The sequence below is a fragment of the Citrus clementina genome, unplaced genomic scaffold, assembly GCF_000493195.1.
Source record: "Citrus clementina cultivar Clemenules unplaced genomic scaffold, Citrus_clementina_v1.0 scaffold_9, whole genome shotgun sequence".
In the NCBI taxonomy this organism is placed as follows: domain Eukaryota; kingdom Viridiplantae; phylum Streptophyta; class Magnoliopsida; order Sapindales; family Rutaceae; genus Citrus; species Citrus x clementina.
Window position 1 is genome coordinate 25,577,094 of NW_006261964.1, and position 26,485 is coordinate 25,603,578.

Genomic DNA, 26,485 nt, shown 5'->3' on the forward strand with positions numbered 1-26,485 from the left:
CCGTTTAACTTCTCTAGGCATGTCTTTGAAGTTACAACAATACGTGAGTTGTCACTCTTGAGTCTTGTCGGCCAAATTATTTGTTCGGAGAGAGTACAGTTTTTCCCCCCCAATCTTTAATTTGGCAAAGAAAACAATTTCATCGAAGTTCAATTTTGACTGTGGCATTTGCCCCCTCAAGATTCTAACTCTCCACATGTTGGCGCTATTTCTTGTATTTGACACAAGAGATTTTATCCGCTGAACGAACAATGTTATGTTATGTTAGTTAGCCAGAAAACCTACTTGAATAAGGAAAAAAATCTACTCTCACAATGCGTATGAAAAGACTTAAACTCTCAATCTCAATAATGGCACGAAAATGAATCTACTATAGTGGTTTGTCTCAAACAATTGGGTGACAGCATTGGCACACTAATCTAGTCCCTTGGGCATTGCTCGAATATCTATAAATGTACTCTATACCTCTTTTAAGTTTGAGTAAATAATATAATTAAAAGTTAACCTTCAGTAGAAGGTATATACGTCTGATGTGTCATATTACTGTTGCGTAATTTTTAAAAAGTAATATATGATGATATGTTTGATGTCCATAAACAAATGTAAAACTCTAACAAAAGAATGGTTTGTGTGTAATTTTATTCATGAAACGTTATGAGTTTATTTGTAAATTAAGTGCAAACCTTAGGAATACCATGCTTTATTTATTTATTTTCCCCATAATTCATCTATCTTAACCGATTTGAGAGACAATGATATTAATTGGTACAGTAAGCTAGTTTCCTTGGGATTTTTTATGTAAATTTTGCATTAAATAAAAAAAGAAACTGTTCAAACTCTAACTAAAAATTTTCTGCCTCATGCACGAGAACAAAAGATATCCATACACATCCCGCAAGCCTGCATGGTCATCCTCTTCTCATGGTCAAATCCAACACGTAACAAAAAATCTTCAACTAAAAAAAACCAATTAGTCCTAAAAATAACCCCAATTCTTCTTATATATATATTACCCTCTGCATCACTCATCTTATACAGACCTGCCAAAAGTACCCAAAAAAGTAGAATAAAAAAGGTATTCGCTAATTTAAAAAAAAAATCCCAGAAAAATAGAAGGGCTATTTCTTGAACTCCAAGGCAGGCGTTAGGTTACCAATCAGATTAATCAGCTACATCCAATATGGACGTGAGGAAGATCTCTTGTGCTGTACTCGTCGCCGTCGCCGCCTGCTTGAGCGTTGCCGTGGCCGCAGACCCAGCCCCGGCACAAGGTCCTGAGGCTGGTGGCCCAGGGCCGAGCATGGCCCCATCGGACTCAGCCCTCGGCCCATCCGCTGATGGGGCCGCTGAGACATTGCCCGTTATGGGTTCTTTGGTTGTGGCATCCCTTGTGTCATTTTTGGCCTACTACTGGCATTAGTCTTGCTGCGAATTTGAAGACTTAGATAATGAAAAATACGTGTGCTTGAAGCTTCAAAAGAATGGTCCATCTTATATATGCGTATATAGTCAATATGTACACTAAGGAAGGTTTTTAATTTCTTTCTTGTTCAATTTCATTTGCCATAGTAGGTGGTATTTCTTTTTTCGAATTATTGTATAATTATAAACCAAGCCCCTCATCCTCGTTCTAGTTGTGAGCGGAATTTTAACCTAAATTGTATTTTGCTTTTGAAATTTATGTCGGAATAAAACACACCTTGATTTTATCCTAATTACCCCATTATTTGATTGCTCTCCTTTTTAATAATTCAGTTAATTTAGTTTAAAAAGTTTTTTTTTTTTTTTTGAAGCATCAGCATCTAATGCAATGAACACTATCTGTAGTTACTACGTTAACTGCCATCCAAATCCCACAAGAAACTTGTTGACATAAATTGCTTTTAAGATAAATAAATAAATAAATCAATCCAGTTTATTTCCCACGAAAGCCAACTCTGTGTTAAATCTACAAATTATGTTATTCAAGCTTCTAATCTTCAATCAAACACTCCAAGAAAACCATTTTATCTCAACATTCCCAAAAAAAAAAAAAAAAAAAATTGTAAAAATTAATGGCAATACCTCGAGATAATCAATTTCCCGTTCCCCCATTAAATTTCTGTGCAGACACGAGGCTCTTTGTCAACCAGATAGCTGTTTCTCTAGATGAGACAGTTTCTTCACCAAATGGTCTTAACACTCCAGCCAGTTCATCAAGTTTGTCCTGTTTCAGCAGCCGTGCACATAACTCAAGAAGAGACTCCAAAGCATCTGCTCTTTGCTGGGTTGGATTCTCCCACTCTGCCCTGATTTCATCACAACTTATCCCCGTAACGGTACTTAGTAATGAGATGTCGCTTGGTGCCAGATTAAATGCCCGAGAATCATCTTTCTCTGTTTGCATGGAGCAACTAGTATTATCTGGTTTTGTCTGAGCTTCATCTTTACAAGGAAGTGCATCATTGCTTGCAGATGACAAGTTGCCCATGTGAGCTTCCCCATTCTGTGCATTGTCGCTATTTATCTTTGGCGAACAACTTCCAGGTGCTACTTCGGGTTCATATATAGCTGATGATGAACTTTTATCGTCAGGAGACTCGTTGTTACCGTTGCAGCCTGCACTGGACGGCGTCATTTTCCCACAGTCCAAGGGAACAGCGCTCTCACCCTCTATATCAGCTTCTTCAACAACTCGATCGCTAAATGGATTTTGATCTTTACTTTTCACAGTCTCGACATCTATCTCTTCTGCGGGTTGTACATGTGCATCAGCAGGTTCTTGTATTTCATTCTGAGAATTTGCTGTGATCTCTGAGGTTAAGTCAGAGCCAGTGCTGCCATTAAAGTGAGCTTGCTTGTCTCTGCTGCAATCACTTGTCTCAGTTTGAGTGGACCTTTCTTTGGAATCATTGATGGAGCTGGAGACTTCCATTGTGTAGCTAGTAGGATCAACTTTCTTGGTCTCAAGGTTGTCTTCTGTACTAGTACTGGAAGTTGGCTTGTCATCGAGAGGTAGATTGTTGAGCTGTACAGCAATATTTTTCGCTACTGAACGAACATTTTCCAACTGGTTATGTGCTGCTGCCTCTCTCTCCCCCTTATCCTTGCGACTATTATGTTTGCTAGATGGTGATTTTCTTGTTTTCTCCTTCATAATGTTTGTCGGCTTTATTGGAAGATAAACAGAAGATGGGTTTTGGCATCGAAGGAGATATGGCTGTAAATGCGGATGCCTCAACAGGTCTGAAGCCTAAATTTCAAAAAGTGCAGGCACAAGAATGAATAATTGCTTTTAAATAGACCAGATATGAGGTTAGGGTAACTGAAACTCACAGTTGGTCTATGTTCTGGGTTCTTCCTTAGCATGCTTTTAATAATTTGTTTCCTGTGATATTAAAATGCCATCTCAGTAAATACATATATGATATTGTAAGATAAAATATGGAATCATGGGGAAAAAGGGCAATTGCATGTGTGTTATATGAACTAGAGTGGTCCTTGAGAATCATCGAATATCTGTAATAGGATTGCGAGAGATACTTACATTGTGGAGGAATACACAATTGGGAGTGGAGAAATGGATGATCTGTTTATTTTGTTGATGAGTCCAGCCATATCCTGTTGAGTTCTTAATAAATACATTTAATTATGACTTTTTTACATGAAGTAAATATACACATTTTATTGCCACTGTACGGTAATTACATGTATCTGAAGCTGAAACTTACAGGAGCTCTAAATGCTGGTTGATGGGCAGCAATTTCAAACATACAACAACCTGTAACAACACATGTATGTTACCGTTAACAATGAATCTCGAAATAATTTTGGTAAACTGACAACCAATCTTACTGAATTTCTTACCGAGCGACCATATATCAGATTTATAGCCATAAGGAATGTCTGCTAGGAGTTCAGGACACATGTAGTTGGGAGTGCCAACAACCTATGAGACATGAAACAGCACTGACAGTAAACTATCTGAATGACTAAATTGAATGAAGTGTCTTTAAAAGAAGCTCTTAAGATATTGAAACCATAAAATTTTGTTAGTATGTATACTAAGTATTCGTATTCAGTGTATTTTATAAGAAATTTTGATATGGTAACTTAAAAGTGCTTGTGGGCATGATAGCTTCATAAAATAAAGAGTTTTGACAGGGTTTAAAGTTGACAACTTGTTTTAGATTCAAGTTGAAAACAAAGTGAAATGCATTGTATCAAAAACAAGTACGAGTTCATACTGAGGAAGCAAGGTCTTCTGTATTCAGTAGTTTTGCAAGCCCAAAGTCCCCTGTATAGTTCATAAAAGACATACAATTCTTAGACATCTTAACTTGTAAGCCAAAGCTGATGAGAGTGAAAAATTTTGTTTCCCAACTACAATTTTCCTTCATACCTAGACGGATGTCGTTGTCCTTCGTAAGAAATATGTTGGAACACTGTAATTGAACAAGATTAAATCAAAAACATGTTATTCATAATTTTTTTTAAAATTTATAACATATAGGTATACCTTAAGATCTCTATGAAGGACACGGTTGGAGTGAAGGTAGTCCACAGCTAGCAACAGCTGGGTCAGCCATTTGCAGAGTTTCTGAGCAAAGCCAAACAAAATACAGGATGGGTGAATGTTACCTCAGTCAGCAGTGTACGTATATATGCATGCATGCATGCATGTATAGGGCATGATTTCATTAACACGATAAGGATTACCTCCTCCGGAAAGCATGCTCCTCTGGCCTTCTTTATAATTTCAGCCCTGAGTTAAAAAAGAAAAAAGAAAAATTAAAAACAGGACAATTACACAATGTTTCTGGTTTAGTCCTCTATGAACAGCATTTCCATATTCTACATTTTGCATTTTTGGTTTAGTAAAATCTCGTCAAAGGTATCCTCAGTTGACAACTATATGCAAAGAGAAATTTATATTTTAGCATAATGTTTTCTGATATAAGATGTAAAATTTTAAAAAATATGCAGGTCGAACTTTTAATTTGCTTCTAGGCTGTACAGGTGAAGATCACCAGTAGCCTTCAATTATCAATTCTTGAATTCTCACAAAGAGACAAAAATGAATGTAAGTATGTTCAATGATCAAGAAGTGCTACCTGAAACAAATATGCAACCTACACCATAGAATCAACAAGAATCTTGACGATCTGTTCACATTTCCTGAGAAAGTCGACTAATACATTCTTGGCAATACTTTTCTGTTTCCTATTAGTAAGATTTGACCCAAGAATCTACCCCGACAATTTCACACAACCTAGTAAGAAAAGATTAACATGGTGGTAACTTACATGTCTCCTCCTTCACAGTAACCAGTTACGATGCAGACACAGTTTCCCTATGAAACATGAAGAGAAACAAGCATGTTAATAGAGAGGTAACATAGTCTCATAGGAACAAATTCTACATAGACCGGAATATAAATGCATGACATGCTTACCTTGTCCACCCAAGCATCTTTGTACTTTACTATATATGGGTTATTCAATTTGGAAATCAAGTCCATCTGCAAAAGAAATGGACATAAATAGTCTTTTGAGAGAAAAGTTGGTTTGCTTGGAGCATTGAAGATTAAAACAATTTAGGCTTCAAGCCTGGGCCTGAGGCCCTACTGTAAGTATCTTCCTAGAAGTTGAAGGAAAACTAGATGGCAATCTACAATCTTAAAACCAGACAGCGACATACAATCTCATTAAAAGATGGCAAGTTTGAAAGTCTTTTTAGAAGTACCAAACTGCAAGTTTCAGGATGGAAGCTACAACTTCATTTCACTTTCCATTGATTATCATGATTCTGTTAAGTATTACAGCAGATCAATCCAAAAGCGGAAAGCATAAGTGCAATTTCAGTAAGAACTTCCCAGATCAATTTTGGATTATCAATGTGCAAAAAATAATTCAGTAAAACAAATGAGGAGCCAATGAACTGAAGAATCTGCTAACTGTTGGTAAGATAAAGACGTATAACCAAAGGTTCTCAGATGACTATATATGCGTTTGTTGAATGCTGTGTAGGATACTGGGTACCCAGGCCTATAATTTACAATCAGGTCAATATAAGTTTAGATAAAAATTGTCCAAAATTAAAATAAAAAAGCCTTTTCCAAAATGAAATACGAAACATTTTTGCTAAAAATGAGATTTTTATCAAGAGTTCTTTAAAAATGGCTTTGCAAAATTAAAGTGACGAATCAAATTTTACACATTAAAGATTCAAAAACAAGTCTATACAAACGAAAATAACCATATTCTGCATATCTAAAGAACTAATTTCTAAACACATTATCATTAGGATTGAAAAAATATAAATAGGCAAAGTGCAATGTCAAAAAATTGATGGCTTCTAAAAAACAGAAATAATGTTGCAAGAATCACTAAATAAATAAATGAAACAAAAAAATTATGAAGAAAGCAACCTCTTGAAGTGCTGTCCGTTTGAACTTCTCAGTTTGTTTGGCCAATCGAATCTTCTTCAACACATACCTAACGGAAAAAGAAAATCAACAACCACACACTGTGTAAGCTAAAAGTCAATCTTCTCCACTAAGAAACAGCAAGTCGTGCCGACGCTATCTAGAAAGCAAGCTACACTATCTAAAACGCAAGCTCAAGTCAAGTCGCCATTTTGATAAAACATTGTACCCACTAATTGATTTTTCTTGAAAATATCATTTCCCAATTTTTCTTGAATTCGCTAAAGATTAAGACCTTTTTTTTTGGGGGGGGGGGGGGGGGGGGAGAATGAACAGAATTTGATGAAAACTGGCTTACTTCTTTCTTTCAATTTTATGCAGAACAAGAAAAGCTGCTCCAAATGCTCCTCTTCCAATCTGTTCAATCACTTCATAATCTTCCAGCTTCGACTTCGAATCGCCATTTTCAGTCTCCATTGGTTCCTTCAAAAGCCTAACGACATTAAAAACACCAAACCCACTTCAGCAACAGATCAAATTTGTTATATTAGCACAAATTCAAGCAGGAAAATGACTAATTCTGTTTAAAAAATTTACCAAATTTCTATCTCTTCAAGAGGAGTAATGACTTGAGATTATAGAAGTAGCAAAATACAATGATCTGATATATGAAGAGACATAAAGATGACTAAAGCTGCACTAATTATTATGTTTTTTACACCACACAAGTTGAGAGAAAGAGAGAGAGAGAGAGAGAGAGAGGGAGGAGCATAAGCAAAAGCAATAATAATAAGATAATTAGAATTAGGTGACTTACCAAAATGGAAGGACAACCGAAGTAAAGGAAACAAAGGCTAATGCAAATATTATATATATTTATATAATAATACTTAATCAATTAATTGGTAAATTGAAAGGTTGAATGAATAAGAGTGAAACTGTGACAGGTATTGAAGACCAAAGAGAAAAGGAAAAAGAGAGAGACTATTGCTTTGCTTTGCTTGCATTTACAGATTCATGAGAGCTATATAATATAAATACCACTAAATTCTAAAGACTGTTTCCCAATATGTAGTTGTTGTGATGTCAGTGTCTTCACGAAATTAGATTGGGGAAAAAAAAAAGAAAAAGGGAAATTCCCCAATTAGAGTTTTTGTTGAGCTTTGGTCTTAATAGATGCAATCTTCCAATGGCATCACACGGTTGTAAGTTCCTTTTTTTTTCCTGCTTTAGTTCTTTTATTTATTTATTTTTGTCTTGTGGTTGGCCAGCAATTGGTATAAGATTAGTTGGTAGGCTTAAGGCTAATGATGATTGATGGATGGCTTGAACTTTTATTTTACTAAAGGCACAAAGAATTTCATTATACATTCACTTTTGGCTATAAAATATATAATCATCATGGTTTTGATATTATAAAATTTGGTGGGTGGGAATTATTTATGTATTTATCTTAAATATGTTAAGCTAATGAAGGCCGTAGTAGTAGAGATAAGCAAATTGAGTTACTTTTTAAACATTTGGTAATTGGTACAAAATAAATTCCCATATAGGTTTTTACACAAATCCCTTCTTTGCTTTTGAGTTAAATAATTCATGAGGTATACTGTCGTTGTAGAAAACGATGGATGTCTTTTGATCTAGAGCAACCTTTCTTTTGGCCTTGTAGAGCGACAACAGATAGAAAATTAACAATAATAATCGATCAAAGAGCTTGGGTGAGAAAAGGATTTCTCATTTGCAATTAACAATTTAACACAAGATAAATGAACAAAAAAATTGCATAATTTGACACCAATCTTATGTGCAGCATAGGGTGCTCTCAAATGGGAGCTTAATCCCAGCATAGAGATGGAGACAAATTGGTCCACTTTTGTTTTTCCAATGTAACGTTTGTCCTTTTTGAGCGAGGCACTTTCCACGGAAGCCTAGCACCAACCAGTGCCATTGTTTAAGCTTGTCTGTTTATGAATCAATAATAGGGAAGCTTCCCAAAGCAAAACCAAAACCATGTGTTCCAGGTTTGACCCTTATAATACCACATTCTTATCAGAGATCATCGTCACAACTCCTTATCTGTATTCTGTATCTTTTGTAAATGTAATGCAGAAATTTTATCAATAGGCTGAGAGCATCCAAGACATATCTTCAAGTCCCTGCACTAATCAATGTAACCAGACTTGACATATGTAATTTTAATTTTTTGGGTCTATAATTAAGCATACATTAAAAGGCTGACAGTTGACATGAAATCAATTAGAACTTTAAACTTGAATGATAGAAGAGATTCGCAGACTAATAGTAGGATAAAGATTTGTACAGTTAAATCAAATCCTTGAGCAAAGTTACTTCCTTCTTGATTTTTTAGAGGCTCTGCGGTTTTCTATTTTCTTCTGTGCAGCCTCAAATTCTTCATCTGTAGGCTCTGAACCTGCAGCAGCACCGCCATATTTAGACACTAGTGATGAGAACATAGAATCAAACCGGTCTTTCCTGTCACTTCGGCGTTGAGATATAACTGCATATAGATCTGATTCTGATTGTTTATTGGATCTGTAAAAGATGAAAACATGGCCACAATATATTTCATATCATATGAGTTTGTCAAAAGAGGATAATAAAGTATTAGTAGAAAAGAGACAGGCCAGTAAAAACTCACTTTGCTTTCCTTTTTAAAGGACGGGTAGGTGGTTTTGTTTCGGATACTTTTTTGGCCCATTTTTGGTAGGTTTTAGTTGCTTTCAGTTCTCCTATACAAGTGAGAAAGAGAGATCAGTATTGGAGATCTCACAAGTTTGAGATAATCCAGAACATAAAACAAATTTGAATATTCTTATTCTATAAGGTGGCCCTCTAACGTGGAACAATCAATTATCTTTTAAAGTCTTGGTTGTCCACTTAAGTTGCAATTAACCTAGTTCAGAGGCAGAACTTGAAACTTCTGAGGTCTAGAACACTAAACTTTTTGGGTATATAAGCAAAAAGTGATACGAACATTTACCTGCAGCAATTGTCTCGTCAAGAATATCCTTGAAACGGTGTGAATCAAGTTTCTGGTCCGAACAAAGCATTGAACAGAAAAGCCTGTGGCAGAGAGAATTTTTAAGCCATCAAACTTAAATAGGCAAGTCCAAGGAGGGAAAAGAAACACATAGCTCTTTAACCTGTTCATATTCCCCTTGCACTTCTTATACAGATCAATCAAATCTTTCTTCTCTGAATCAGATCCCCTGTAGTTTGCCTCAAACTCTTCAATATCAGCCTCAGTGACCTGCAATCCGTATATCAGCTGTCAAGTAAATGGAATGGAAAAGAAGAATAATACAAGGCATTAATTCAAAATTTTCATGATTAAAGCATCTAACCTTTTTGTACATGGCTCCAACAAACTCTTTCAAATTTTGAACAACATCCCCAGCCAGGTCCTGACCAGCAAAAAGGATCAAAATGAGACACAAAATGCAGCAACAGTTGAAAAGATAAAAAAACTGAAAGTGAATATTCCAAATTTTAAGAAAGAATATCATTCAAGCCCAATCTCTCGCATATAGTTATGATTGCCAATTTTTTACCAGGTATAAGTTGGTCAATAAAAAGGGAACTGTAAAGGATGGATTCCTTAAGACCATATAGTGCAAATGAAATATTTTTCATCACCATGGAATTTCTATTAGCCCTAGACTTTAATTTATCTAAATAAAATTACTAGAAAACAAATAGTTCTCTCAACACTCACAGCATCATAGACACAACCGGTCTGGTCATAAAGAGCCCGTTTTTCTTCATCACCAAGAATTGAAATGACCTTTTGTAGTTGTTGAAATTTCTCCTTCGCCTCCTGTTCAAAGAAGATAAAATAGATCACAACAGAGAATAAAAATGACCGGCCATGCAGGTAACTAAGTTTTCTCCTTACCTCATCACCAGGATTTTTATCTGGATGGAGTCGTAAGGCCAATTTATAGTATGCTTTCTTTATTTCCTGTTGAGATGCTGTCCTTTCAACACCAAGAACCTGCAAGCAGAGCATCCGTATTAGATTTATCTCGGTTTACTTCAGAAGAGGATGCAAACCCAACACAACAGGAAATTGGAAGGAGATGGGTGGTAAGTGGGGTGCATAAGTTTACAATAGCTCGATGAAAGCATTCAAATTCTTGGAATCATAATCACTACAAAGCCAACCAAATTAATTAGTTGAGACTATTAAAGTTTACCGTGCATGTTACAGAATACACATGCTTCTCCAAAGCAATTTGATATTCTACACGAAAGCTTGAAAACTGAAAATGAGAGTCTAAAGGCATACAAGCAACACAGTTGAGAGTACATTTATAGGGGTAAATGATCATCAAGAACAAACCAAATGCCATTGCCTTGTAAAAGACAAATATATTTATTGAAAAAAAAAAGAATTCCAGTCAGAAAACAAATCCTTGCATTTAAGCCAATTCACAAAACACATCAGAACTTGGCTGTGCTAAGTGACGAAGGCAATGAATTTTACACTAATAATATGAAATAAAACCCTAATTTTTATTGCAGCATCACAAGTACAGTACAATAAACCCTTGATACTAAAGTACGACTAATTTAACAAATTAAACTCCCTATTAAAAAATATTAACATAAAACGCCCAAAAGAACAATGATACCTCATAAAGGTCCTTATCATTTGAAGAAGATCGATTCAGATTCTCCTGATTTAGTTCTTCTTCTTCATGCGAAACCCTAGATTTCTTCTGCTTTCCCATTTTACCCCTTATAAATTTCTTTACTTTGCTTTCCAAAGTGAAAGAAGTAAAGGGTTGGGGTTCTTATACCAGTGGTAGTATTGGCGCTGAATAAAATTTTCGTCTCCGATTTATTCCCGCCATTTCGGCTCTTTTCCCGCCGGAATGATCAGGTGTGTGCTACTGTATAGTAGCTTTTGATAAAAAATTGGAATAATCACATCGTCGACAAGAGATGGGGCCAGTTAAGTTAGGGCGTACCGTGGGTGTCTACTTGATGTGTTGAATGAGATTGAAACATATCATAGTTCGCGCTGCATATGATAAGAGTGATGTCCAGAAAATTTCACACTTACCCCTGAGGTTTGAACAACCCGTAACCGGATCTGAAGTTTGAGCTTGTCTGGATATACACCCTTTGCTTATTTCGACCTCGCCTGTCACCAACAATGGGTAGGCAAAATCGGGTTCGGGTCAACCCGATCGGGTTTTGGGTTGTTCGGATTAGATAAGAATCAATCCGACATAACCGGAATTATTGACCCGACCTGAACCGACCTGAACTATGTTCAGGTCGGTTGAAATCGGGTTGGGTCAAATTTGGTTAATGTAATTTTGAGCCCTTTTTTTTCCTATTTTTGTAGTTTTTATGATAGTTTTAAGACATTTTTCTTAATTGTAGTCATTTTTACTAATTTTCAACTGAAAAAAAGAAAAGAAAATGTTATTAAATTAAATGAATAAAGTTAAAATGCTACAATATGATTATTTGCCTATTGGCTTGGAGGGTAGGATTAGGACTATTATTTGCTCAACCAACAAAATCCAAAATAAAAGTTAAAATTAATACAAACTTACAAAGTCCAAAGCACAATTTCTAAATATTAGTCTTTAAAAGTTTGAAACACAAACTCACAAAGTCACAAAATTAAATTTTTTAGAAACATAAATCACAAAGTTCAAAGTTCAAACATTAAAACTAAATAAGCTTTTTTGGTTCCTCCATCTTGGTTCCTCCATGGCTCCATACAAGCACTTTGACAAGTTCTAAATTCAAATTTTTGAACTCCAAGTTCAAGTGCCGATTGCCTAGAGAAAGATTAAGGAAATGTACAATAAATATTTTCTTTAAGCCACCTTCCAAATGAACAAACTCAATTCATATAAAAAATTGAGCAAATAAACCAAATTCATAAGGTTACACATCAAACACAAACACAAATAAATAAATCCAATTCATATCTTTAATTAAACTAAAGGGGTGTTACAATCTTTCTAATTTCTATTATATCATTATAAATTTATAATTACAAATAAATATATATGTTTACCAAATTTTTCACTACACACACTTGATTATATATTTCTATTATATCATGCTTATTTTATGGCATTCATCACCAAATCAAGTTAATAATAATACTAGACAATAATAACATTCTATCAACTTCAACTTGTCTAACTAAAACAATTACAAATTAGACTTAAAATGTAAAACTATAACAACTATAATTATAGCTTAAATTACAACCAAATACTAATAGTACTATAATATCAAATTATGAATAATAATATATATTAAAAGTTACCTTTCAAACATCCATAACACCAATGTCGGCGTTCATCGCTTCCACTGTCGAAGCTTGCGATCTTATAAGCTCTATAAAATCTAAAAAAAAAAAAATTAGTAACTCAAGTGCATGACTGCATGTAGATGTTCTATATAAAGTTATAATGCATTTTAAATATATTATGTATTTAATGTATGATAAAAAATTAAAAACATTACCTTCTTATAATTCCATATGAAACATTTGCTCCTTGATATCTTCTTAGAGGTTATAGACGGGATTGGCAAAAAGTTTAGACTGCAACCAATTTTCAGTGCATATCAATGCCTCAACCATAACCGGGGTTAAAGAACTCCTATACTGATCAATAATACGACGCCCGATGCTAAAGGTAGACTCAGATGCCACTGTGGAAATAGGAACAACAAGGACATCTCTTGCAATTTTCTCAAGAATTGGATACATCGATCCATTCACCCTCCACCAAAGCAAAACATTAAGTTTAAGATTGCTGGAATCTTCAATTGGGTCCTTCAAGTATCTTTGCACCTCAGATACTACTCTTCTACTCTCATTCTGAACAGAAACCTTCCTAGCATATCCAAGGAAAGGGCGAGCAACTTGAAAAGCGTCATCACATTCACCACCAGCAACATCCACCAAATTAGCCTCAGTTGTAAAACATTGAGAAAAATTTGTACCTCCATAGCTGCCACTAAGACCACTCTCACCATACATCGATGGTGTGGAATTAGCGGAGAATGCACTATATGCATCATAAAACTCATTCAACAAGTCCTTTACTGATTTGGTCATTTGTTCAACCATCAAACTATCATTGCCAAAAATGATCTCAAAAATATATTTAGCAAAATCCATTTTCGCTTGTGGATTAAGAATAGAGGAAATAATCAACATTTTGTTTATCTTTCCTGTGAACTCCCAATACTTATCAAAATTTTCCCTCATACTATAAGCCATAGAGGATACCTAAGGATCTTTACTTTCTTGCAGTGCAGTCAATGAACTCTCAATTAAGCCAATAGTATCATAATAAAGATTAGAAGTCACACTCAAAGAGGTATAAAACAATAATGTGGCATCATAAAATACTTCAAAAACTTCACAATTCGTTCAGCACTCTCCCAGTCCTCCGATCCAAGTGGGCCCACCCTTCTAACATTATTTTCTTTCTCAGCAAAGTATGCCTCATAAGGTTTATCAACTTCTACCATTCTATCAAATGCTGCTTGAAATTTCAACGCAGTCATCAACATCAAATAAGTGGAATTCCACCTGGTAAGACAATCCAAAACAACAATTCATTTTGGACAATTCACCTGCTCAGCACATTGTTTAAATGTCCGCAGCCTCATGCTGGAGGATCTCACGTACTTCACTGCATTCCGAATAACGGTAACACTAGCATGCAACTCTCTCAATCCTGAAACAACAATCAAATTTAAAATATGTGCACAACAACGTACATGCATATATTGTCCCACCAATACAAGCGCATCATCATTCCTCTAACTAAGCAACTGCATAGTGACATAACCAACATCAATATCATTTGCAGTGGCATTATTAACAGTTATTGCAAACAACCTCTCTATCCTCCAATTTTGTAAGCAAGCCACAATCTTTTTACCAATCAACTTCCCTCTATGATCTTCGATTGCGCTAAAACTAATAATCCTCATATTCAAACACCAATCACTATCAATAAAATGAGCTGTAATCACCATGTAGCTCATGTTTTGAACAGAAGTCCATAAATCAGTTGTAAAAGACACTCGCTACTTGTTGTTGCAAATCAAACTCTTCAACATTGCCTTTTTCCTCCAAAAATAACTCCATAACATCTCTACCAATAGTTCTTCGAGATGACATAACGAACTGCGGGATAGCTACACTGCAGAAATATTTAAATCCTTTGTTGTCTACAAAATTGAGCGGCAACTCACCCATAATAATAATTTTAGTTACTGCCCTTCGACACGCGTCTTGACTCCATCCTTTACCCAAAACCAAATTACTTGCATTTTCTTTGCCGCCCTCAGATGTTAAATTTTGTTGACTTTCACTTTGTTGTGCCCGAAATGTCTTGTATGATTCACATGTCTTTATATGCCTTGTCATATTTGTAATCCTATCAAGCCTTAAATGACATTGATATTGCTTACCACAATAGTTGCACATACATTTGTTTGGATTATCTTCGAGTAAAGTGAAATGATTCCATACTGCCAATCTTTTCTTCATTGGCGGTCTTTTCCGCTTCGCCTTTTCCTTTCCTCTATGGGTTCCTTCCATTTGTACGCTTTGGTCTTCATCGTCACTCATCGAATTCGATCTTGAGTGTCCAAGCATCTGAATATTCAAAATAATAATTAATAATCATTAATTCAAAAATCAAAGCACAGAAATATTATTAACATAATCCATAAACAAAAATTAGTAATTTCAATTCAAGTTGTTCATGCTCCATAAAAAAAGTAAGAAATTCATGATTAATTAATTAATTTATAATATCCAATTACCCATTCCCCATAATAATATGATATTATTTGTCTATTTATGTCTTATTTCTTATTATAAATTAAATCCTTTAATTTCAAGTCCAAGTTACTTGTACTTAACAACTTAACGGATGATTAACAAACAATAAAATATTAATTGAATTTATTAATTTTTTTAGGGTTGAAAGCTTGAAGCTACTGCACAAGTGCACATAATCACATAACACATTATAATTATAAAATATATACAACATAATACTTAATTTTAATATTTAATCTACCTAGTGTGCTAATTTATTCATAAAAAATCAATTATTAACAAATTTCAATTAATATTATTTCAATTATTATCAATTAACAAAATTTTTCTTATTTGCTAGCTAACACCATTTTCATATGTCCTTTATGCTTGACTATTATGGTCTATTCGCTAAAGAGAGCAAACGATAACAATCAATGAAATAAAAACAAAACCCACCAATCAACAATTCCTTTTTATATGTGAAAAAAAAAATTCTGAAGAACTCAATAATTAACAAAATTTCCTTGATTTTATTACTAATATTTATAAATACATAATTAGTTAATTACAACAATTAAATAATAACCAATTACTGAATTACATAATAAAAAATTAAGCATATATAATTAATTAATTATATAGTATATATATACCATGAAACGACTTAGGAAACTTGAAAAAAGTTGAAGCTTGAAAGTGGAAACTGGAAATGGAAAGCTTCAAAATCGGGTTTGGGTGGGGAGAAAGTCGGGTCGGGTTGTGAGGATTCGGCCTTCAAGCAACAGATCAGTTGCCACGGCTCACGATTGGACGCGATTTCACTTGGCAGTAGATCGCGGCTTCACTTGGGAGTTGGCAGCAGCAGATCGCAGAGATGCGGATGGTTCACGGCTCACGGCTGGACGGGTTTGACTTGGTAGCAGCTGGTCGCGACTTTAGTTGGCAGCAACAGATCGTGGACTGGTGTGTGTGAGTCTTGTGGTGGCTGGTTGCGGACTTGCTGCTGCCTTGTTTGTGTTTGAGCTTGACAGTGAACTTGTGATTTGTGAAGTTGTGAACTTGTGATGGTGGTGTGTGGCTGACAGCGTGTGTGTGTTAGGTTTGTGAGTGAATTTGTGAATGTGAATTGTTGAGTGACTGTGTACAGCGTGTGTGTGCAGCGTGTGTGTCAGTGTGTGTGATGTGCAGCTTGTGTGTGTGCAGTGTATGTGTGTGTGCTGTGTGCTGTGTGCAGTGTTAGCTTAGGTTTTTTTTTTTTTTTTTGCAACCCGATCGGGTATTCGGATCGGGTCGGGTTTGACCCGAACCGATCACAACCCGATCGAGTTTGTAATTCTTAATCCGATCGGGTTTCAATCCCGACCCGATCCAACCCGAATCCGAAATTTATCGGGTCGGGTCGGATCGGGTAAAATGCCCACCCCTAACCAACATTATAACCCCAAAACATCGCAATAACATGAAGGCTCCAAATTCCAATGTCGATGATAAATACAGCCCGCCAAACAGTAATTATTAAGGTTATAGGTGCGAAAGAAAAGCTAGGAATTAAGCATTACATTAGTTAGCTAAGTCTACCTCAAGAAAGAGCTTTAAACCTATTTTTAGATAACGTTTCATTTCTAAAAATAATATCATGATCAAATTTTTGTGGCCTGGTTAAAGAGTTTCTTGAATGGAATAAGCATTCAATCATTTTCCTAGATAAATAAACGTAAATTAACTAAAAATATTTTATTAATATCAATAATGATTTTTATCAAATCACATACGACAACATCTCACAATAATTCGAAAACAACCGTCCATATGGTAAACAGTACTATCGAATAATATAAACTCGTACTAAAAAAATTTATTTGTATTTTGCTTCACTTGCCTATCTCCTGTCACTTAACAAACTTACTTTCATATACACCCCTGAGATTTATATAAAACAAGAACGGATCCAAAGTTTATCCATTTTAAGCATATACACCAACTGGTCTGGTCATACTTGGACAAATTGGACCTCACATACCGACAGCAGTGCCACCAGAAACCTACCCAGGCCCAGCCCAGCGCAAGATGCCCCGCAACAACAGAGCGGGTTAACCAACCCAAGTCAGCCACGAAATCAAGCGCGAATGGCAAAGCAGCAAATAGAAACTGCATCCAGGGCATGAGTTAAGCATCACCGACTCGGTGGAAAGCTCTCGTTGGTGATGAAAAAGTGGAAGCGTCGTCTTAAATAGAGCAAAGCCGTAGCGAGAGAGAGAACTTGGAAGAAAATTTTAAAAAAAATAAAACGCCCCGTCTCTCTCTCTCTCTCTCTCTGTCTCTTTTCTTTTTTATTTTTGCTTGGCCTCACTTTTTTTTTTCTTTTTCAATATTATTACCTACGATTATCTCTTCGATTGAAGGCAAGCTTTCACGTCCATAAAACGACGTCGATTAGTTTCAGTCTTGTCGGTTGATCAAAACCTTGATTTTTGAAACTGATTTTTGGGGAATTTTTTTTTACAGATTAATTCGGTTCGATTTTGTAAATCAAGATCGGACGAATAGGTGAGGGTTTTCTTTATTTATTTATTTATGGGAGTTTGCTTATTTATTTAATTATTTAGTTGGAATTATAGTTTAGTTTACATAGTAGTTGGTTAAAAATGAGATTTTTTTCTCAATTTTTGTGCTAGGTTTTTGATGATTTCTGATTATGGCTTCAAAATAGAAACTTTGATTGCTTCAAAGTTTTGAAGTGTGAGGCAAAATGAGAAGTTGGGGTTGTGCTCTGTGAAACCATCCTGAATTTTGGGTTAATTGGTCGAGATTATAATTCCTTTCGTATGTGTTTACTTGTTTCTTTTTTTTTAATTGGTTTTTGTATCTGTTTCAAATATTGTGGGTTAGGGGATTTGTGCAAAGTGAAAACAATTCATATCTGTTTCAGATTCGTTTGAAATTTATAGTGTTATGTTCACTTGCTATACCAGTTTCGACCATGGTAAATTTAATTTTTGTGCTGTCACGAGATTGATGATTTGTAGGCGCACAACCTGCAAGCTTACTGATGGATAACAGAGTTTTCCCGAGTCCTAGAAATATTTTCATTTATGAACTCTAAGTCCTTCTGGATGTGAACATGAATACTTGTGTAGGTATTTTGTAGTTTCTTGGATATTATTGAAACCAGTACCCAATTGAATAACGAGTGAATGCATTCGAGCCATCTACCTACTATTGTTTTATGATTTTTTTTTCATTCCATTTTGAACTTTTGAGGATGAATATTATAGATTAACTGTGTTATGTATGATATATGCTTGTATCCCTTTTAGCAATTAACTCTATTAAGCTCTTACGTCCTCTCCTGGCTGATAGCCGCTGATTTAGGTTCTGTAAATGTCACCCTTAAGTCTTAACCTAAGGTATCCTGGTCATTTCTTTTTTTTTAATATCATAGAGCACTCTTTTCCTATGCTTAGTCAATCATGATGCATTGCAGTGAATTGACTAGTTATAGTGATTAGTGGCATTGATTGAAGTTGTTTTGTGCAGATTAAGTTCTTTCCTTTTTCTTTGTCCATATTTTGTATTTGTTTTGTTAGTTTTCTTGAATGCATCATGGTCTGTGAGTTTGTTCAATTTTTGTATGGGATTATATTGATTGATATTGAGCTGGTGGCTGAATCATTTGTATGGTTTAGTAGTTGTATGTAGTAATATAGATGATAAGATGATTTCCTGGCAGGAGGTAGAAAAGATGGAATCACATGATGAAACTGGATGCCAAGCTCCAGAAGGCCCCATTCTTTGCGTCAACAATTGTGGCTTCTTCGGAAGTGCTGCTACCATGAATATGTGTTCCAAGTGCCACAAGGCCATGATCCTTAATCAGGAACAGGCCCAACTAGCAGCTTCATCTATTGGGAGCATTGTGCATGGCAGCTCCGGTGGGACTGGCAAGGAGCCCATCATTGCTGGCAGCGTGGATCTACAAGTGGGACCAGTTGAGATAAAGAAATTCTCCATGGAACCATCTAGTGGTTCTTCCTTTGGCTTCGCAGGAGTGAAAGCAAAGGAAGGCCCTAAAAGGTGTACAACTTGCAATAAACGTGTCGGTTTGACAGGGTTCAATTGCAGATGTGGGAACCTCTTCTGTGCAGTTCACCGATACTCTGACAAGCATGGCTGTCCGTTTGATTATAGGACTGCTGCTCGGGAAGCAATTGCTAAAGCCAACCCTGTCGTGAAGGCGGAGAAACTTGACAAAATCTAGAAGTGATGAACTGAAGGTTTATGCAAAGAATATGATGCTTTTCTTTTTAGGCACGCATGATATAAGTTGGTTTCTTGTCTGGTTAGATGTCCTTTATTGGTATAAATGGTTTCAGGTCATGATTTTCAGGACATCATTGCAGTTATATTCCTTGCTGATTGGCAAGGATTCCCTTGTTGGCTCCAGTGTGTAAGTCTCTATTTGTGCCTGGTTTTGATGGACAACTTTGTGGTTAATTTGTAATATTGCTTCTGGTTGGTATGCATTTCTTTGTAGTAGTAAATGAGGGAAAAAAAAATCGGTATTTGCAGTGCATCGAAACATCTATCAACTATTCTCCTGCCATTTCTTGTATTACTACTTTTATCCTTCTGCTGTCTATGTTCTCACCTTATCCTCCTTAAGTATGAGCTTTGCACTGATTGCGACTGATGTTTTCTTCTCACTACTTTCAGTTAGATTCAGTTATCTCTCGCTGTTGTTGTATCCATATCTGAATGCTTTTTGTTATTGCTCTATGGTTGATGTGCATTTTTCTGTTTCATAAACAGATATTTATTTGCGGCACTAGGTGCATCTTTGAAGCTAATCTACTGCCATCTGGTTCAGTACTTATTATCTTCTTCTAGCAGTTTGGTGATATTGTCTTCTCCTCCTAAAATATCACGCATTGCATGAATAGTTGCTTTCTACTGAGAATCATTGTTCTGACTCTATGACTCCTTGCTGATTTACATATATTTATGGTTATAATACCATATTAACATCAATATCATGAATGTTCTTGACCTCGTTAGTAATGCCATTACCTTGTTTCCGAGGACTCTTCCAGCTTTTCACTATTTTTGATGAACAGGAAATGTGTTGAATTGTATGCGGTGTTCACCTTGCCTATAAAGAATTTGTTGAGATATAACATTAAATTTAATTAGTTCTGAGGAGGACAGGCTAAATCCCTCGTGCCTCTCTTGCTATGAACCGGAGCCATTAAAGCTGTTATTCATTGTGTGTTGTGAGATTGTTACCACTTACCAGATAATTTTTGTGTCTTTGGATACGCTGTGTACAATACAAAGGAGCTGAGAGAGAGGTTAGAGGTTCAGGTGTCAACGTTAGTCTCTCTCGATGGATGTTGTTTATTTATGTTTCTATGTTTACCACGTGTATTTCTGAGCTACAACTTGGAAAATTAAATAAAAAATTTGTGGATTATAAGTGAAAATAAACGCAATTTGAGAACATATTAGATTTATGGGCCTTTTGGCAATCTCAGACGCACTTCAAGGATTTATTTGTTGAATATCTAAAGTTTTATTAATTTTAGATATTTTTGTAAATCTATTTGTTTGTCTCTTTTATTTACTTATGTTTGATTTTTTTTATATTTAAATTTAATAAAAAGGTGAATTTTTTTATTTTAATTAAATGAGAAGTAAATATTATATGTTTAAAAAATATATTAAATATATTTATTTCTTAAATTATAAAATTTAATTCTTCTTTTTTCTTATAAAACATAAATATCAAATAATTATGTTTAAAATGTTCTTTATTTATAAAAATAAATAAGTTATTATTTATATTTAGAGTAATAAGATTTATAAGTATATCATTTAGACATTTGCATATGGATATTTTTAGATTTTACATCTATTCAAATTTCGGGGGGAAAACTTGTTGGCTAAGTGACTTTCATATCCTAAAATATGTTTTGTTTTAATTATTTAAAGTCATATCATTATGGTTCATCACTATTAATAAATAGTTACTATTAATAAATATTAACTATTTATTTTTTTTAAGTTCAGAGTTGGGCCGGTGGAGTTGGAGTATGTAGGGTCTGAATCTTGACTTGAATTTAACTGGGCTTTAATATATATGCTTGAGTCTGATTCTTGACTTTTAAATTTGGTTCAAAGCCCGAAAATTATGAGTCGGGTCAATTGGATTAAAAATCAGGTCTGACTTTTTTGTCATCTTAGTAGAAATTTTAAATGCATTTGAAGATTTTTTTTGCTAAATATTTAAAGTCGATAAGTTCTATTAATTTTAGATACTTTTATAAATTAGTTTGTCTTTTTGTTTACTTATGTTTGAATTTCAGATATTTACATTTAAATAGAAAAAAGTGAATTTTTGTGATTTTTATTTGAATGAGAAATAAATATTATATTTAAAAATATTTCTATTAAATATATTTATTTCGTAAATTATAAAATTTAATTATTTTTTTACTTATAAAGATGTAAATGTCAAATATTATGTTTAAGAATTTTTTTATTTATAAAAAAAGACCATTTACATTTTAGATATTAGAAAAATAATAACAAATATATCATTTGGACATTTGTATTTTGATTCTTAAATCTATTCAAATTTCGAACAAAAAAATAAAGCCATGTCATGACCCAGTCCAAACTTCCCAAAATTTTTAGGGTGTACGAGCATTCCATAAATAAAACTGTGCGGGTCTTGTTAAGGCCCAAAGTGGATAATATCTTGGCAAGTTTGGGTTTGGTCATGACAGATGGTATCAACGCAGCTCCGTGTGTCCTCTTGAACAATGGTGGGAAAAACCTCAACGAGGATGCTAAGTCCCTAAGGGGGTGTATGTAACACCCTAAGTGAATCCCACATCGACAAACACACATGCTGGGTTTATAAAGGGTGATCCACACCTTAATTGACAAGATGTATTTTGGGGTATATAGGCGCTCCAGGAACAAAATCGTGCGGATTTTATTAAGTCCAAAGCAGATAATATCTTATCAGGTCTGTGTTGGGTTATGACAAGCTAAGTGACTTTATTCATAACGTAAGATTAACGTGCATTGTTGAGCAATAAGATTTTTGTATTTCTTTTTTTAAACTCATATATTGCATTTGTGGAAATCAAGGGTTAAAATTAACGGTGAAAGGACAATAATAAAAGCCAAAGGATGATATAATGAAGAAAGCGAGCCAGCAACTAGCAAGGAAGATTTGTTGAGGAAGGTGGCCGGCTGTTCTCCCCCACACAGCGCACCGTCTGCAGAAAGCAATGTAATCCTCAAAAGTAAATAATGTGTATCATTGTAGTTATTATTATTATTGTTCTTTATGTATATAGCTTTCTTCATTGCAATTAAGTGAAAATTTTGATAATGCCAATTGGGGCATTGCCGGCCAACTTTCACTCACTCACTCACCACCACCACCACCCACCAAATCATGAATCATGATCATCAAAATTGAAGACAAAAAGGGCTGCCTCAAAATTTTTGTTGGGACTTGAGGGCTTCTTTATCTAGGGAATATTGCAGCACAAACAACTAGCGCGCATACACCAAAACATAAAACAATTCATTATTGACTTTAAAATATATATTATCATATGCACTTTGGACCCAAAGGCAAAACACACAGAAACAACGCCCTTGGATGCTTCAAATTCAGTCCCCTTTTTCTCATTTGATATTAAAAGTTGACTCGTGAATACGAGTAGAAAATTTTTAGAAAGCAACAAATTGAATTGCATCAACTAACCTTATCTTGTGTTATTATTGTATATGACAATAATCATTCTGGCCTCATATTGTTTGTATAAATTTTAGTAAAATAGTGATTATTGATTAAACGATAAAGTATTGAAGTGTGGATGCTTTCGAGGTTTGGACACCTTTTTTTTTTTTTTCTATATGGTTGACATATTAAACTTTAGTCCCATCAATTTCTAGCTAGTATCATTTTTTGGTCGTAAATTTTAAGTAGGCAAAGTTAATTTGCTGCTGTTCACGGTAAACAAACTGTTCAATTTCTGCATGGTAATAATAAGGAACTTATGGGCTACCATGTTATTTTTGACTTTGTGAGTGTGTATGATAGTTTCTTTGACATTACCCACAATTGGTGTTCATATCATAGATGGAATACTTTTGTGCAAAATAATAATTTCGTCCTTTCAAAATAATAATAATAATTTCATTACTCAGCCAACAATATAACAGCACAGAACACCTAGGAAATTCATCAGCACAAGGAGTAGTTCACTCACTCACTGGTAAGGTGTACAGGAAGAAATTATTCTTTTTCAGTGGGCTCTAACTACTCTTCTAACTTTGCATAATGATGGGGTTATTCTAAGTCTAGTAATTTTTTAGATCTGCATCTAGAAAATAATTTCCAACACAAATAAAATATCAAAACTACCATAGACTTGAGGAAGAAGAACCACCACAACCTCGAATCTAAGAGGAAACTTACTTAGGGATGGTAGAAAAATTCAGCCTGAGCTCGAGTATCATGGGTCAGGTCGGTTTTTTAGGTGAAGCTCGAGCTCAAAAAATACTTTAAAAAATTTTAGAAAATAAATATTATTTTATTTAAAATATAATATTTAACATATATTTAGTCCACCCCACCCATAATATATATTTAAAATTTTAAATCATTTAATCATAACTTTTAAAGTCCAATTTAACCACAAATAAAATAATAATAAAAAACGGACCTAAACTTTACTAAACCCGACGTGAGCCCGAAATTTTGTCATCCCTAAACCTGCTCTCACAACAAATCACATTTTAGAAACATGATAAGCTATTCTTGGTCTTGGATGGTTCTTTTCACATGAAACTTTTTATTGAAAAGCATATGTAAAGTGTACCCATTTTAAAGTCCAATAACCATGCCTGAAATTTGTCATTGGAAGTTAAAAAAAAATAAAAGCAGGCTGTGTGAAGTGTAAAGAAGATTCTTAGGATACCTTTCTTTCTTTCTTTCTTTCTTGCCTTCTTTCTTTGATTGTTTTTTATTTATGGCTGACATGAGGCCAAAATTTTGTATAGATTTTTTGACAGGAGGCTGCAATAATGGCTGTCCTTCATTTTCCACTTATACAGTAAAAGTCAAAAATTTAAATTTCTTGGTTGTCTGAAAAGTCAACTAGCATTCTTGCCAAAAAGCATTAAATTTGACATTTTTTGTTTTCCCCACCAACTACGCTTTGTTTTTTTTTTTTTTGTACGGACTCAGTAACTACGCCCCCCCCCCCAAAATCAATTTTTGCCCTTTACAAAACACAATCAATTTTGGGCAATAGGGCATGCCTTGATTCATTTAAAAGTAATTAAGAAAATGTTAATTGGTTTTTCAAATTAAATTACTTGTGATTATGAACTACAATTTGATACACCCCCCCTCGGCCTATAATGATTATGAGAAGATTTGAATAAAAGGGAGTATGGTAAAAGTTTATATAAGATGAGCAAAAAATTGAATCCAATAATGTATTTAGCACGAGGGAAAGTAACTACTTTATTTTCACAAATCTCATAGTAATTTTTCTTTGACTGGGCATGCTTGTATAATTATTACACTCAATAGAATTTTACTCTTCTTTCACACGCTTTTACGAGAAGACCGTCCAATAGTTTGATGATAAATTTTTAGATCATTCCAAACAAATCTAAAGTTATTACAATGGATCTGATTTACTTAACTGTTTTTTTTTTTATCTTTGAAGAAATATTTAGACTATCTTTATAGTAATGTTATGATTACGACACTCAAAGAGTATTGTTCCTCACAATTTGGGCACCGTTAAATAATAAGAATTTGTTGATTATTGTTGACTTTTTTTTTTATTATCATCTAATGGTGTCTAAATTGTGAAAGTACAGTAACCATAGGTTATAAGGCACCATCATCAATTCATCATATTCATATACTATATTGGGTTATTGTTTTTAAAATTGTGATAAAATATACCAACTACATCATGATCCTGTTGATTGAAGATTTCCAATTAAATTTCCAAGTTGTTTCTTTTAAGAAAAAAGAAAAATGCACCCTTATAATTGGAGTGAATTATGAATTGCGTATGGTGTGGTCCAACGTAGGCTATATATTTATAGCCTTTTGATTTGTTTGGAATGATCACGACATCGTTATAAATTTCTCAGTTAACTCCTTGGTGGCCCCCCACCAAGTTTGATTAGATCTTCACCGTTGGAATCAAGAAAATGTGGCAACCACTGATCTCATCCCTCCCTGGAACCTCCCGGCGCCGAAGCCGGGTGGTCATTCACTTTCATCATATCCAATCAGCCTCTTGATCAGACGGCGACCGCATCTTTCTCTAAATCTCTCCGCATTCTATAATTATCAATCTATATATATAGATATTAAATTACAAAAAATAATCGTATTCTCTCGTGATGTGGACACGTGCCAAGGGAAGTCTTGTCTGGTCTCTTCAGAATCTTTTTGTCGTCACTATCACTAGCTCACGAGAACTTTTCGAGTTTTGCATTTTGTCTATTTTTGTTATAATTATTATTATTATTTTTTTCTTTCGAAGTCTTGACTTTCAGACTTTTACCACTTTCTTAATAATATCATAAAAATTGATTCTCATTTTTGTTTATTACCATAAGGCTGCACAAACAGGTCAACACACACATAATAGAATTAAAAAAAAAAAAACCCTTAACTGAAAAAAAAAATTAAATGAACACAAATAAAGGAACTCGATCAAATTTATAATGTTTTTGTCAAAATCTTTTCATCTGAACATATTAGTACTATGAAATAAAGTAAAAATAAGTAAAACCTATTGAATTTTAAATAGCCAAAAAAAAAAGACTTGTCTATGGTTGTTGGGAGGTCAAATCGTATTATCTTTTTGTATTTCACGGAAAAAGTAAAAAAGTTTAACGTTGAGCCCACAAGCAAGGAAAGTCATAAAGAGGTTAAATTCTCAGCTTTCTTTTCAAAATTACAGTACTATTATAATTATTATTATTATTATTGAGAATCAAAATTACAGTAGTAATTCTTCAGAAACATGCTGTGTTGATCATGTAGTATAAGGTCCAAAAAACATTGCCCATATCAATGCCTGTACCTTTTGAACCCATTAATTGACCATATGCATTGTCCATTTTCAAGCTTATAATGTGACAAAAATAGGACATTAATTTATTATTTTTTT

The 26,485-nt window shown here is 34.3% G+C and overlaps 3 protein-coding genes across 5 annotated transcripts; 1 reads left to right on the forward strand and 2 right to left on the reverse strand.

The window, feature by feature from the left end:
• Positions 1 to 1,940: 1,940 nt before the first annotated feature.
• LOC18031266 (serine/threonine-protein kinase Nek6) lies at positions 1,941 to 7,280 on the reverse strand. Of its 2 annotated transcripts, none has more exons than XM_024182915.1 (14): positions 7,224 to 7,280; positions 6,765 to 6,899; positions 6,410 to 6,476; positions 5,435 to 5,500; positions 5,286 to 5,332; positions 4,699 to 4,744; positions 4,499 to 4,579; positions 4,382 to 4,424; positions 4,227 to 4,276; positions 3,847 to 3,928; positions 3,711 to 3,760; positions 3,527 to 3,600; positions 3,316 to 3,367; positions 1,941 to 3,232 (listed from the first exon to the last, which is right to left on the reverse strand). In XM_024182915.1, the coding sequence occupies exons 2-14, from the start codon at positions 6,881 to 6,883 to the stop codon at positions 2,075 to 2,077; spliced, it is 1,935 nt and encodes a 644-aa protein (XP_024038683.1). In that variant the 5' UTR covers positions 6,884 to 6,899; positions 7,224 to 7,280; the 3' UTR covers positions 1,941 to 2,074. The 2 variants fall into 2 exon arrangements, with proteins under 2 accessions (XP_024038683.1, XP_024038681.1); XM_024182913.1 differs by lacking the exon at positions 7,224 to 7,280 and adding an exon at positions 7,004 to 7,170.
• Positions 7,281 to 8,653: 1,373 nt separating this feature from the next.
• On the reverse strand, positions 8,654 to 11,410 carry LOC18031264 (chaperone protein dnaJ 6). The gene is made up of 8 exons (XM_006421402.2): positions 11,062 to 11,410; positions 10,323 to 10,421; positions 10,143 to 10,244; positions 9,772 to 9,831; positions 9,571 to 9,677; positions 9,408 to 9,490; positions 9,066 to 9,156; positions 8,654 to 8,959 (listed from the first exon to the last, which is right to left on the reverse strand). The coding sequence occupies exons 1-8, from the start codon at positions 11,158 to 11,160 to the stop codon at positions 8,752 to 8,754; spliced, it is 849 nt and encodes a 282-aa protein (XP_006421465.1). The 5' UTR covers positions 11,161 to 11,410; the 3' UTR covers positions 8,654 to 8,751.
• A 5,959-nt stretch (positions 11,411 to 17,369) lies between these two features.
• On the forward strand, positions 17,370 to 19,857 carry LOC18032159 (zinc finger A20 and AN1 domain-containing stress-associated protein 8). 2 transcript variants are annotated; one of them, XM_006421405.2, is made up of 3 exons: positions 17,370 to 17,656; positions 17,760 to 17,801; positions 18,985 to 19,857. In XM_006421405.2, the coding sequence occupies exon 3, from the start codon at positions 18,997 to 18,999 to the stop codon at positions 19,510 to 19,512; it is 516 nt and encodes a 171-aa protein (XP_006421468.1). In that variant the 5' UTR covers positions 17,370 to 17,656; positions 17,760 to 17,801; positions 18,985 to 18,996; the 3' UTR covers positions 19,513 to 19,857. The 2 variants fall into 2 exon arrangements, with proteins under 2 accessions (XP_006421468.1, XP_006421469.1); XM_006421406.2 differs by having other exon boundaries at positions 17,370 to 17,801.
• Positions 19,858 to 26,485: the final 6,628 nt, after the last annotated feature.

Coding starts and splice junctions, on each gene's coding strand:
- LOC18031266 (XM_024182915.1), bottom strand. CDS start 6,883: ATGGAGACTGAAAATGGCGATTCGAAGTCGAAGCTGGAAGATTATGAA. Junction 5,501..6,409: donor AACGGACAGCACTTCAAGAG/GTTGCTTTCTTC, acceptor TTTCTTTTGCAG/ATGGACTTGATTTCCAAATT. Junction 3,233..3,315: donor ACCCAGAACATAGACCAACT/GTGAGTTTCAGT, acceptor TTTGAAATTTAG/GCTTCAGACCTGTTGAGGCA.
- LOC18031264 (XM_006421402.2), bottom strand. CDS start 11,160: ATGGGAAAGCAGAAGAAATCTAGGGTTTCGCATGAAGAAGAAGAACTA. Junction 9,678..9,771: donor TTGGAGCCATGTACAAAAAG/GTTAGATGCTTT, acceptor TACGGATTGCAG/GTCACTGAGGCTGATATTGA. Junction 9,157..9,407: donor TGACGAGACAATTGCTGCAG/GTAAATGTTCGT, acceptor TCACTTGTATAG/GAGAACTGAAAGCAACTAAA.
- LOC18032159 (XM_006421406.2), top strand. CDS start 18,997: ATGGAATCACATGATGAAACTGGATGCCAAGCTCCAGAAGGCCCCATT.